The 13,750-nt window shown below is 38.5% G+C and overlaps 1 protein-coding gene across 6 annotated transcripts in view; it reads right to left on the bottom strand.

Moving 5' to 3' along the window:
* Positions 1-13,750, bottom strand: part of trps1 (trichorhinophalangeal syndrome I) — a 157,368-nt gene that overhangs the window by 70,325 nt on the left and 73,293 nt on the right. For all 6 annotated transcript variants that reach the window (XM_088090194.1, XM_088090195.1, XM_088090193.1 and 3 more), the window contains exons 5-8: positions 10,086-10,692; positions 9,513-9,727; positions 8,833-9,043; positions 7,148-7,391 (exon numbers count right to left, since the gene is read on the bottom strand). In XM_088090194.1, coding sequence (XP_087946320.1) covers positions 7,148-7,391; positions 8,833-9,043; positions 9,513-9,727; positions 10,086-10,692 — 1,277 coding nt within the window. The remainder of the gene's footprint in view (positions 1-7,147; positions 7,392-8,832; positions 9,044-9,512; positions 9,728-10,085; positions 10,693-13,750) is intronic.

Below are 13,750 nucleotides of genomic sequence, written 5' to 3'. Positions count from 1 at the left end.
TTAGCAAGAAATTGGTAAAAAAAAAAAAAAAGTTTAAAAAAGTAAACAAGACTAGGGAAAAGTGCTTAAAAAGTCTAATAATTTAATAACATAATTTTAAATATGTAATTATTATATAGCTTTTTTCCCAATTTTTTTCCCTATATATTTTTTCCTAGCTTTAAAAAAAAATGTTCTAAATCTACTAATTTCTTGCAATTTGTGGAACATCACTTGCCAAACTGCTCATTATCTTTTCCTATGTTTTTGAAATAAATCAAACCATTTTGCTCAGGGTTTAAAGGCATAAATATTATGAAAGGTGTCTAAATGCAGCTCAAAGGGTTAGCAAAGGTGCATCTTTTTGTCTACACTGAGATAATCTAATTGACTGTTTGGATAATGCTGTTATTGACCGCACAAGCTTTTCCTCTTGAGAACAAACATGAGGGCAACAACAATTCAAACCCATCCTATTTAATTATTAGATCAGACGTATATGAGATGTAGGCGTCTATTTGGGCTGCTATTTGGCAAATCGGTCAGGTGTGTAACTTTGACTCAAATAAGATGAACAATTTTTTTCCACTTATTTCACTCACATCTCATCCTAAAGCAGCAATTTGCTCAATGCTGCTGTTTTCTGTTGCTTGACTTTTTCCCCACCAGTGACTTCTCATTACTGCCACGCTGCAATGGGAGTGCTTTAGAACAGTGAAATATAATCACGCGAAAGATTTCAATGCAAACATCTAAGGACTATCAAATTGTCATTTTTCTGCTCTTGCGTCTCTCATGCATGTGGGTTCTTCTTGGGAAGCTGCCAAAACGGTTCTTCATGCAGGAAAATCAAAACTCATATATAAACCACCTTTCTTATTTGTAAGCCATTTATCTGACATATTTCTTTGCATGATTGAAGTGAAATGGTAATGACCCGCAGGTTCAAACAAATTAAATATATACGCTTTAAATAAATACAGTGCAGATTTGCGCCTGGTATTCGTCTTCATTCTCTCCCTGTATATATTATCCGTCCTTGTCTAGCCGTTGCTCTTTATTAATTGCTAAAGAAAATAAACTCCCTGGGTAATGACAGATTCAAGCTGGGGCTTTAAACAGCATCTTGATCAGATCAAGTCAGTCTAGGTATTTGTAGAAATTTGTGAAAATGTGTGTGTGGGTAAAGTACACCTTGTACCTAGTGGACTTAAACGTCTCCAGATGCTGAACAAAGACACAGTGGCCTCTCTGTTTGTCATCATCACCACACATACACACACACACACATACACACACACACACACACACACACACACACACACACACACACACACACACACACACACACACACACACACACACACACTAGTACACTTACTGACTCATTTACTCACTAACTTGCTCTGTCACTGTTTCTCTCTCTCTCACACACATGCACATTCTTGATAAATGAGCTTTATATCATTCATTCTACACATGCACTGATCCAATCCAACTCCACCCTGAACACTGTCAACAGCTACATCTGTCTTACATGCACTGAATTAAGTTTTTCCCCATAAAAAAAAAGAAAGAGAACATTACATTTAGTATTAAAGGATAAAAAAGAAATAAAAAATAAAGCAGCCTGAAGGCATGGTTTCCTGGGTTCTTCATAAACCAAACAAATATATACATATAATTTCAAGATATTTTTCTCCACTAGGTTATGGATCATCAACTATAGGCTACATAAAGTAGATAAATAAATAAATAAATATTGGAAATCTTAATTTAGGTGGCATTCCTCTTTAAAAACATTGAAACATTAGTCAGAGCGTCTTTAGCTCCTGTACAGTGACATATTTCCCAATGAAACAGAATATTTGAGTGCTGTGTTATTACAAGCGGGACTTAAATAGAATCCTTTACATTTGCAATAGTGATGTCAAAAATATGTTATTGATACATACATTCTAAATATCTTTAACACTCTCTTTACCAATCTTCATTAGAATAAAAACTATTGATACTACTTTCTTTTCCTCTCTTACCCACTCACAGTGCTGCCCTCTCGTCATTTGCTTCATTGCTGCAGCTGCATACAGAGTTCTGCGGCACTGTTCTTTTTTTTGTTTACTTGCACTTTATATCCTTTTGAGTGTGTGACAAAGTACAGACACACACCACCAACTTACTAACACATTTCTTTCTTGTGATAGCTGAAAGTATGTATAACAAAATGATTATGATAGTATTCTTAAAGAAATGAAAGAAGAGAAGAAAAAAATACATTTTTCAGTTTCATCCCCTTGTCTCTGTGTTAATGGTCATTTATCTGTTGTTATATGACAAATATATGTTTATAAAAAAATCAGTATCATAGCATTTTTACATCATAATCCCTTTCTTTTACTGTGTGCACTAACGCAAGATGGGTATTGTTTTCATTAATGCAAAAAAGATGAGGGAGAAATGAATGAATTACACCTCGTCACATTGTTCTGGAAATAAAAACAAAGTTTTTGTCCACAGATATCCAAATTCTACATCAAAACAAACATCTATTCATCTCTCTCTCTCAATAGTGCTCTTTTTGCTAGCTGCAAACAACAGTTTAGTGCCATTTTATATAAGAGGTGTGGCTAGCTAGTCATCCAAAGTCTCATTTGATTGGATTTTAACATATTTTTTGTCATATAACAAGGAGACAAGGGGTTAAAACTGTGAAAATGTATTCTTCATTTCCCTTATTTTCATTTCTTTAAGAATACTGGCCTCGTAATTTTATAATTCACATTTTCAGCTATCGCAAGAAAGAAATGTGTAAGTCAGTTGTTGGTGTGTTTCTGTACTTTGCAGATGTCAGAACCTCAGTGAGAGTGTTTGGGTGTAGAAGTTGTGAGGGAGATTGATTAGTTTGTTTCGGCTGCTATCCCCCCACCAACACCACAACCCCTTTGTTCTGAGCACTTTATAATTAAATCCTGAATTTTGTTTTCTAAAACTCAGCCTCGGAATCCTTTAAGGTTTGGGTTGCTTTTAGTGGTGGTGTGAAACTTTCTGGCTTTATTTCAGTTTGATTTGATTTGAGCTCCGAGATTCAGGGCTTAGATTTTGTTAGGGACGTGAGTGGACTGTTAAATGCCCTCCACACTCGCTCACTCTGCCTCTCGCTTTGTCACCCTCTCTCCTTCTTCTCTCCACTTTCCCTCACTTTCTCCCTGTTTCTTTGTCTTTCACTCTCCTTCCTTCATACAATCCAATGTCTGGTTGTTTTTACATTTCACTTCCCTTTCTGTCTGTCCCTTCTTTCTCCATCTCCCACTCTTCTCTTTGGTATCACCCTAAAATGAATCAATCTTTAAAATCTTTCGTTGATTTGCGGCAGAAATGTTGCCAAGATGGCTCCGTCAGACTTTAATTGTGCATGCTTGTGTGTGTGCAAAAAAACAAGAAAAAGTAACTTGTGTATGTGCCTTTGTTTGCGAGCATACATCAAGAGGCAATCCAGATCTGCAATCTAGATCAATACTTGCAAACACAAAAAGATTTCACACAATCTTCAGTTCTCTCTCAGTCTCGCAGTTTGTCTTCAACAACAATTTTCCCACACCACGTCTCTGTCTTTTTCCCACCGTAACTTATAGCTTTCTCTATCATTTTCTGGCTCTGTCACTAAAAACCCAGTGAACATGTGTATGTGTGTGTCTCTGTGTGTGTTTGTGTCAGCAACAAATTAGCTGTGGACTCTTCTAACTAATGACTCATTTAGCAGGCATAAATATACAGTACACAGACATTTGTCTAAGCAATAAAACTATCCTTTACTGTCAAGCATCATATGCAAACAAACAAAAAACAACAACAACAAAAAAAAGAACCTTTAAACCTATATGTGAGTGTTTGGTTGTACATTTACAGGCTGATAATCTTTGTGGAAAGCTGCTCCACAAAGGATGGTCAGTAAAAATAGTAGCAGTAATTATCAATATATGATACTCCACTGATTTACACATCAAAGTCTGTTTACAAGTCTTGGGGAGTACCACTGCATATGTGAAAACAAGTTATATGAAGCATTTTGTGGCTCCAGAAGAAGATGAGGGAAATCAAACTGTGTTAGAAGGAGAAAACTGAAAACTACAAAACATCTGGCCTCATAACCTGCTCTTCATCTCTGCTTGAGGCTAGCGGCTCGAGGCTACATTTGCTGCTACTAGTTTAACACGCCCCAATCTCTGTATGAACTGCAGTTGGGCATGTTGCATTGTGAATAATGTAGGCAGCAGTTTTTGACAAGGAAGAATGTAAGAAATAATAAAAAGATCTCTCTGGTTCCACTGGCTCCATTTAGATGATTTAGACAAAAACCGTCTGTCCAAGCCGGTCTTACTCCCAACTTGTCACATACTGACGATTGGTTAGTGGCCTTCGGCTTTAGATATTTACACATAGGGGCACCCTTACACCAAGTCCACACTGCCTGCTTTGGCAGCATGTGTATGTGTTGCAGGACATGTAGTTTTTAATTTGGCGCCCTGCTAACAGGTTAGTGCAGCCACACTGCCGGTGTAGGCAGCGCTGCTCAGCCGCTGCTCAGCTTGGGCACATCTAGAGAAACTGAGTCTCGCTTTTTTTTTTAATGGCATACGCAGTTTTCAGCAAAAGTAGACAGTGAAAATGGTCTTTTGATAACTATACTGATTTTATATGACCTTTGACTACAGTTTCAATGTCTTCATTTGACACAGACATAAAGGCATACAAATATATCTGTTTGACTCAACATTTCCCGTTTCAGTTAAAAAATAAAAGGCAACATTTGTGTCGACAGAATCTCTTCAGTTGTTGACACAAGGCTTTATATTGTAAAATATCTGCAGGACCGTGCTACTGACATTGCAGTGACTTGCACAGCTTTAGAACAGCAGGCAGCTCTGTTGCAGTCCCGCAGCAACTACGCAGTTATTGTGAAAACCCCAAGCAAGCGGGTCACAGCAGTTCAGCAAGGTTGCCGACATGCTCTGCTCACACATGCAATGTGTCCTGGGCGTAAGAGACTCACCAGGTCGCACATTTGTTGATGCTCTAGGCAACTACATTAGTAAACAGAGTAAGGAAGTCGGCATGGGTGGGTGGAAGTGGAGGTGGTTGGGTCATCAAACTCTGGACTTTCACTCAGAAGTCAGCTGTTTGTTTCCCATGTGGAACCAAACCAAAAGTCAATCAAGTTATTTTGATAACAACATAGTGTACTAGTAAGTGAAGCATGCTGTGCTAGTGATGTATGTCACCTAACCTTAGTTCGTAACATTAGGTTTTTATTGGCTAAACCTAAAGAGCTAAAGCTAAAAACAGAGTACTGTCAAAAACTGTTGGCTGAGTTTCTTTAGTAAAGTTGGTAAGTTAGTTTCTTTTTACTAACATTTTAAACGTATTTTGAAAAATACTGCAATTAACTTACAGAAACTTTACATTTGCTGTGAAAATGGAAGCTTACTTTGAAAAGAAGCAATGCACGTAACGAGTGTAAATTGATATGTTGTCCCTGGACATCCAGAACTGAGACAGGAGTGGTAACTCACGCATCATAATTTGTCCCCATGAATTGGGAGTAAGAATGTGTTGGTCTCTGTTCCGGCGTTAACGTAGGAGTGCAATGCTAAATCAGTGGAGTGCTCTCCATGACGTCAAAGTAGATTTAAAATATGACAACACATAGGATTGTACTTAAAGCATAGTAGAAGAGTTACAGGACAGCAATGGCTTAAAATGGTAGTGATGGAGAGGCCAGAGTGTTTAAATCCTTTCTAAAGGAACAAAACCAGATTTTCACAGTTCCATGTCTCAAAGTTGATTCCAAGATCAGATTAAGTCCTCGATAACTCAGCAGGTAAGAGGACCTGGTGCTGATCTTGTAGTGCAGGAGCACACTTTCATCTCCTGATAAGTTTCAAACTGCCAGTATATGATGCGTACACCATTCTCGCCCTGACAACAGACAATGTCATAAATCACAGACTGAAATGGGCAAAAATGAGTGATGAGTTCCAGAGGCAGAAAAACTGCAAACAGAAACTGAGCTTATATGATTCTGGAAAAGGGAAATAGCCTCAAAGAATCTGAACTTACAAGTGATGCTGGATTTTTGACTCTTTGAAGTGAAGCTTATCGCAGTATGGTGATATTCAGTACGTGATACAACATAACAGGCAACAAATCTTTGAATATCTATCAGGTCTGAGTTGCTTCCAGGTGTGAGTGTCTAGATGATATCTACGAGTTTCCTAAGTGTATGATATTTTTTTTTAAATGGGTTGTTGCTGAAAGTGAGTATGCTCAGTCAACATGTTCTGGGTAATTGGGTGTAAAAAAGAGAATTACAGGGCTTTGAATCTCAGCACGAGCAATGTTTGATCATCTTCCTGGTATTTCTTTTTATAATCGCAGTCAGTTATGAGAAGTCAGACTCTAAATGAAATATTGACTCTTTGAATAACATGCAATCACATGTCACATTCAGTCACTTAGTGAATGACAGATACCAGTTTTTGTAAAAGGTGGCAAACTCATATTTTCAGTCTTCTGAAAACACAAACACATTACTACTTACATTATGTTTACAAATCATGACTTTTTCAAAATATTATTTTATTGACATCCTGTGTAAAACCTTAAAACCCTGAGAAAACTGGAACAACTTATTAAAAAACATGGGAAGCTTGGCAATGAGACATTTGGTAAGAACTGTTCCAAGAACTGCAGGAAATTAGTGGATTTAGAAAATGACTTAAAAAAATCTAGGGAGAAATGTTTAGGGAAAAAAAAAAAAAAAATTAAAATAAGTCTAGGGTAAAAAGAAGAAAAGCTAGGGAAAAAGGATATTATATTAAAATGATCATAATTACATATTTAAAATTGTTACTCTTTATATATATATATATATATATATATAGTAATCTTTTTTTTAAGAACTAACTTTTAGGTAATTTTCTTGACATTCTTTTCTAATTGCTTGTTAAATTTTAAAATTCCACATTCACTGCTTATTGTCTGCTTCCCATGTTTTCAAAGATATCAAGCCAATCTGCACAGGGTTTCAAAGAGTTAAGTACCCTGTCATTTCTAAGAATCAACCCTGTGAAAACCCCCCCACTATGGTTCTTTACCATGTTACTCTTACCTGTAGTGTCTAAAAATCTCCTCTTCCACTTCTGTGATGAAGTGACACTTTGTACACGAGTACTCCCTCTCTCCTCCTCCTCCTCCTCTCACCCCTTCCTTGTCTCCTCCAACCTCTTCCTCAGCCTTGACATGTGGCGGTGCCCCCTTTAGGTTGATCAAGGTGTGGCAGCTTTCGTAGTGCTGGAGCAACACATCGATGTCCGTGGTGGCAAATGCGCACTGGTCGCACAAGTGGGTGACGCCTGGGATCAGAAAAACAGCATGGATCAGGAGCAAGAAACACAAAAAAGGTCATGTTGAATCTATTGACACTTAAAATCTTGGAATACCGCCTAGTCTAGCTGCAGTTTACATCGTTGTTTAGATTAATATCATTTAGTGACAACTTTAAGAAATATGAGAAAAGTAATTGAGTGTATTTTTTGGGTGAATGAAAGTTATTACTATATTGACATGTGCAATATTATTTAAGGGGATTATACACCATCTTCACTTGGAGACTATTACTGTTAATACTATAACATAGAAATGCAGCAGACTGATATAGAGCTTTGTGACATGGTGCAACAACAATCACCTAAAGCTCAATATCTGCAAAATCAATGAGCTTGTAATGGTCTATCACAGGAACAGGAGGTCCCCTGTCTTTGTTGTCTTGCAGGGAAAGGATATGAGGAGGGCTGACCTTTGACCTCTTGGATATCAAATGTCATTACTTCATCATTTTATTCATTTGGACATTTATGTGAAATTTTGTCAGAATTATTATTTGAATTATTGAGTTATGGCCCAAACGTACTTTGTCAAGCAAAATACAACCAAAATCTAATCAGCCCATCATTGAGTCTAAGTCATGGTTTCCACATATTTTCATGGAAAAGTTTTTTCAATTACTTTTCAAGGACCCATAATAACAATTCTGTCACTATTAACAATATATAACTAGAACAGAAATGTATGGCGTACTCCACTTCACAATGAAGAAGCTACATTTTCCAATATCTACATGGTAATGTTCATACTCAGTTAACATTCAATTCAAAGCAGAAGTCAATACTTTGTTTTATAAAAAATGGAAAAGGAAAAAAGATTGAACATTGGGAGAAAACAAAGAAATGTATGTGATGGTTAACAAAACATCACGTAGATGCATTTTAAAAAATTTTTTTTTTTTTTGGCATTTTAGCCTTTATTAGATAGGACAGATCAGTAGCGTGAAAGGGGGAGAGAGAGTGGGGACGACATACAGCGAAGTGCCTTGAGCGGGAGTCGAAACCGAGGCCGCTGCAGCAAGGACACTGCCTTTATTCATGGGGTGCCTGCTTTATCCACTTAGCCGCTGACGTCCCATGGAGATGCATTTTAGCGCTACATTACATTAACAGCTGCTGAGATTCTCTTAAGGTGATCCTGACATGTTGTGTTCAAAAGAATGGGATGGATGAAAGGTCACAGTGACCTTCACCCAAAAAAATCTAATAAGTTTATCTTTAAGTCCATGTGGATGTTTGTGCCAAATCTGAAGAAATTCCCTCTTGATGTTCTTGAAATGTAGCATTTATAAGAAATGGACAGACAACCCAAAAACATAATACTAGCAGCTACAGCTGTCACCAGTGAAGAAGTATGAAAGGTTGAAAATATTCTGACAAAATAAGCCAATGCGAGTATGCCTTTGAATACCTTGTGCGACAACAGGATGGGCAGGGTTAGAAGAATGAAAAGTTGATCCCGAAATCATACCGGGGTCACCTCGGGGATTAGGAGGGGTCATGCTGGGTGAGGTGGCGGTAGCAGGTTTCGATCCGATGGCGTCTTGCTGCTTGGTGGACGGAGGAAACTTGGAACAGCATTTAGGACAGCTGGGCTTCCGACAAGCAAAAGGGTGAGACACCTATTGAGAAGAATCAGACAGAACTCGGTGAGGAGCAGCATGAATCTTTGCATGCTGTGGTTACTCCTGACAAAACTGACTTTTAAGAGTTTGTTTTCTTCTGCTGTGATGTGTATGTGTTTTTGTGTATGCAGGTGATATCAGAGGGGACCAGAGTGAATGCACATCATTAACTGAATGATGCCACCCCCAATTTTGGCTGTTGACCATCCTTATTTTGCATTTCTAACAGCTGCGACGGCACCATTTGGCAGCTGGCACAAAGGAGGGTGGAGGAGTGTGCGTGGGTGGATTGGGGGAAACAAGGGAATTTTAACTAGGCAGGAAATTGGAACAATTAACTTTACACTTGTTCATATATTACATTTTATTTCCTTGTGCTTACAAAACAGCTCAATTTTCCTTCTAATTGCAAAGCAAACACCAATGCACCAAGCAAATAAACATTTCAATATTTTATTAATCTCACCTCCCCCAGGTGTTTCTGTGGCTGACAGAGCCCCTGTGGACAGTACATGCAGTGCTGGATGCAGCATCTGTGGATGGAGTGGTTGTGCTGGTAGTGCAATAGTAACGGTGCTACTACGATCACATCTGCACTGTGAGCCATTGAGTACCGGAAATCGCACAACTGGCAGTTATAACTGGTCACGACTGCTTCTGAATCACTGCTGTTTGCGTCTCCTAGAAGCAGAAAACATGACATAGGTCTGTTAAATAAAACACATTGGGTCTTGGAGCAAAAACAAGAGCATGTTAGAAATTCAACAAACAAGGAGAGTCAAGTAGTGTCGTAGCATTGGAAATGGTAAAAAAGAAGGGGTCAAGCCGTATTGTAGCACTTGAAATAGTAAATAAATAAAGTCAGCAGTGCTGGAGTCTCCAGGAAGAGCATCAGAGTACTAGAAAAAGTAGAAATCATTAGGCTGCTATTTAATTTTATTACACTTGATGATTAACCTTGTGCTCCATCAAAGAAGCCATTTTCTATTGAAAAATACATAAAGCAGTCCACAACCACATTTCACCAAACTCTGATTACCTTGGCTGGTGCTGGACGGGTTGGATGATACATCTTTGCGGCTTTTGGATGACACGTGACCTCTCTCTCCTCCTTCTCTTCTCCCTCCTCTCTCCCTGTCCACCCCACTAGGATTAGAGTTGCTGGGGCTCATCGTACCTCCCGTGCTCATTCTGTGTCTTTGTTCGTAGTGCTCTAAAAGTTTCGCTGAGCCCCCCGACCACTCGCAGCTCCAGCTACAGAATTTACACCAGTAATACGTCTGCACGCCATCTCGACCCGCCTCCCCAGTCCAGCCTGACGAATCTGAACACGCCCTGACAGGGATGGAGTATCCCACCAAGGAGTCGTCTTCCGCTCTCACTGCAACTCGCTCCGCCCCATCTAAGATCTGACTCCTCCCCTTTCCCTGGTTGTCGTGCGTCGCCAGGTTATTGGTGGCCAGCAGAGGCGTGGTTGGCGGTGTTTTGACTTTATTTGGATGCGAGGACAGGAAGTGTTGTTCAAGTTCTAAGGAGTTACTGCCCATGTACGTGAAGTTGCAAAATTTGCAGCGAAAGTATTTCGTATTCCCCTGGCAATCAGAGGTCTTCCGGCCAATCCCAATTAACTTGCCACCCAGCGTCACCTGTTGACAAGCAGAAAAGAGAAAAAGATTTTGTTACATCTGGATTAATAATCAGTCTATGTCATACAGTCATGCATATGATTCAAACCTGAAAGGCCATCTGTGAAGTAAAAGAAACATAACACCACTATTACCACTAAGCACTACATTCATCATTGTCATTTCTAATTCTTAATGCATTAATACTCTTAATCTTATAGCCCTGGTAGGGTGCCAGGCCTGGAAACATCCTAAAATCGTAGAAAAGTCCTAAAATCGTGAGCAGCTGGCTAGCTCCCACCCAACCTGGGTGTTGCGCAGTGTAGAGAGGCCTAGGCTAACACATACCAACCAATGGAGACATGACGGTGGGCAGTGTGGGAACTATGTTTCTGCATGTCAGCAAAGCCAAAACAAAATAAAATCAAAAGCAAGAGATTCACATCACAGGACATTAAAATTCCACCCTCTCTAAATGGATAGACCTTTAGGTGGTGCTACAATTTAATGAGCCAATGGAGCACTGGACAAAGAGAAAAGGCCTCTTGTATTTGCCCTTATTTTGTACATTTCTCTTAAAGATAAACCGATACATTACCGGTTCATGGGCTTCAGCCTTTCAAGAGCGAAATTAACTAAAACTAGCATCCCTAATTCCTATGCAGCAAATATTTAAGGGAAACATGACGTGACAGACAGAGCTGTGCTGCTGCAAATATAAAAAATCATGCTTCAACTGCTCCTGCAACTTAGCTCAAAACAAACAGAGTCCATCATTTTTTATATCTAACAGCAGACAATTAAAAGGCTGCTCAGACTAGTGACCAGTAACATATCTATCAGGCTCTACTGTAGCACCCAGCGTATGAGGCCGAGAATCTTGCATTTCTGAGTGAGCAACCTGACACTGTGTCTGTTTTTTATTAGGTTAGCCCCTTGACTGTAGGAGATTATAGCGTGCTGCTGGCTATACTGGTGAGCAGGCAACCTGGCAAGTCTTACACTGACATGAGACGTACTACTGTACAATATGGATTTGTCTCTTTACGGATCTGTGGTTTCATGCTGACTGTTGGCAGTCTTGTAATGGAGGTTTGGCAAGAACAAAATGCAACTGGTAAGCTGCATTTTAAGCGAGGAAAGATGTATGGCTTCATCATTTTTTCATATAAGGGCATTTAGCCATATTTTCACGGTGCAAATTTTGATGAGCATGCAGTTGATTTAAGCCATAAGTATGACATTATTGTTAACATTTTGTCACCTTTTGAATTCCAAAACATGAAAGTTTTTGCACAATAAATCTACTAATTAATTCTTATCAAGCAGGTCTGTACTGTGAAAGTTGCTTTGTTTCCCTTTCTTTGCAATTAATCATCGAAACTCAAACAGATTTTTTTTAGTGGCTAAGACAATGCAAAAAAAAAAAAGAAAGAAAAGAAAACTAACAGCTACAGCCTGAACACAGAAATTTGAAAAGGCAATCTAAAGATACAGGGTAAGATGGTAAGGCAAAACATTTATACATGCTATAAAAAAGCAAAGTAAGTAATATTAAAGATGACCAATCATGCTCTCCCTCATTTTATTTCTTATATCTAATGTTATGGTAATAATGCTACAAGTTTGTAGTAAACATTGTTTGACATAATGAGGTAAATTTATGTAAAACTAAGTAATGGCCACATTCGTCAGACTATTTTGAATACTCTCACGGTGTTTCTGCTGACTTTAGCTTGTGAAAGGTTTCTTACATACACTGCTGCATGTAGCTTCAAGCTAACATCAGGGAATCCTGTAATCATGGTTGAACATATACTCCTGCTACAAGTCCTGTGTTGTTAAAAGCTTAAATTGGTGATTTCTTTACTTTTTTTACGGCAGAAAGTGCTGCTATATGCAGTCATTCCCCAGCTGCATGTACACTGCTACATGTAGCTACATGCTAACGTCAGGAAGACATGTAATCTTGGCTGGTGTTGTTGTCAACTTCTCCCACTTCAGATCATGTTCCTGCAGGGACATGTCTGAATGTGTTAGGAAGCTTTCATCGGTGCATTTTCATGGTAGAAAGTTCTGCTGTTACAGTCATTCCCACACTGCAATGACAATGCAGTTGCAGAGATACAGAAATCCTGGAAGGTCTGACCAATCAGAGCAGACAGGACTTTTTTCAAGACATGGGCTTAACCCTTTGAAACCTGGAGCAACATCACTTTTCTTGTGATTCTTTCAGATGCCTTTCACAAGTGTTTAAACCATTTGAACCTTGTGCAAACTGATGCAATTTCTCTCAAAAACATGGAAAAAGTCAATGAGTCACAAGGGGAAAATGTCTGGGGAAAAAGAAAAAGACTTGTGAAAATGTATCATAATTACATATTTAAAATTATTATACAATTTTGTTTTAGCCAGATCATTACCTTTTTTTTTTTTTTGTTTTTTTTTTTTTAAACATTTTACATATTTAATTATTTTTAAACAGTTGTCAGGTTGAGTTTTTTGTACTTTTTACTAATTTCTTCCTAATTTTGAGTCATGTCTTCCTTCATTGCTCGTTGCCTTCTTTAAATGTTTTTGTAAAAAATCAAGTCAATTTGCATAGATTTTAAAGAGTTAAACAGAGAGGCACTAAAACACAACATCTCAGACAGAGGGTGAATACAGATGTTCCAGCACAGACTGTAATATAGTGCTTTTTGACATTACAGCATATAAACATGTTCTAATATTAATCCAAAATACACAATAGTTCCCTTAATAAACACACAAAAAAACAACAACTAAAACTGTGCGATGGTACATTTCATCTTAATGGAAGAGAATAAATTCAGAAGGCTAAATGAGAGCTATTACTGTGTGTGATCTCACAAAAGCAATCATCCAATCATCACGTCCCACAGACCCTGGCCAGGCAATTAGAGAAGAGCCAAACATCAAGCATTATTGCAAGCAGAACGGACAGTAAGACACAAAGGGGAACATGAGAGGGAAAGAGAGAGAGAGAGAGAGAGAGAGAGAGGGAGGGAGAGAGAGAGAGAGAGAGAGAGAGAGAGAGAGAGAAAAGAAGCAGAGGACA

This window comes from Plectropomus leopardus, chromosome 17, assembly GCF_026936395.1.
Source record: "Plectropomus leopardus strain MGB_pleo_1.0 chromosome 17, ASM2693639v1, whole genome shotgun sequence".
NCBI classification, from domain to species: Eukaryota; Metazoa; Chordata; class Actinopteri; order Perciformes; family Serranidae; genus Plectropomus; species Plectropomus leopardus.
The sequence above is the reverse complement of the archived record's forward strand: the minus strand, read 5'-3'. Positions and strand labels throughout refer to the sequence as shown.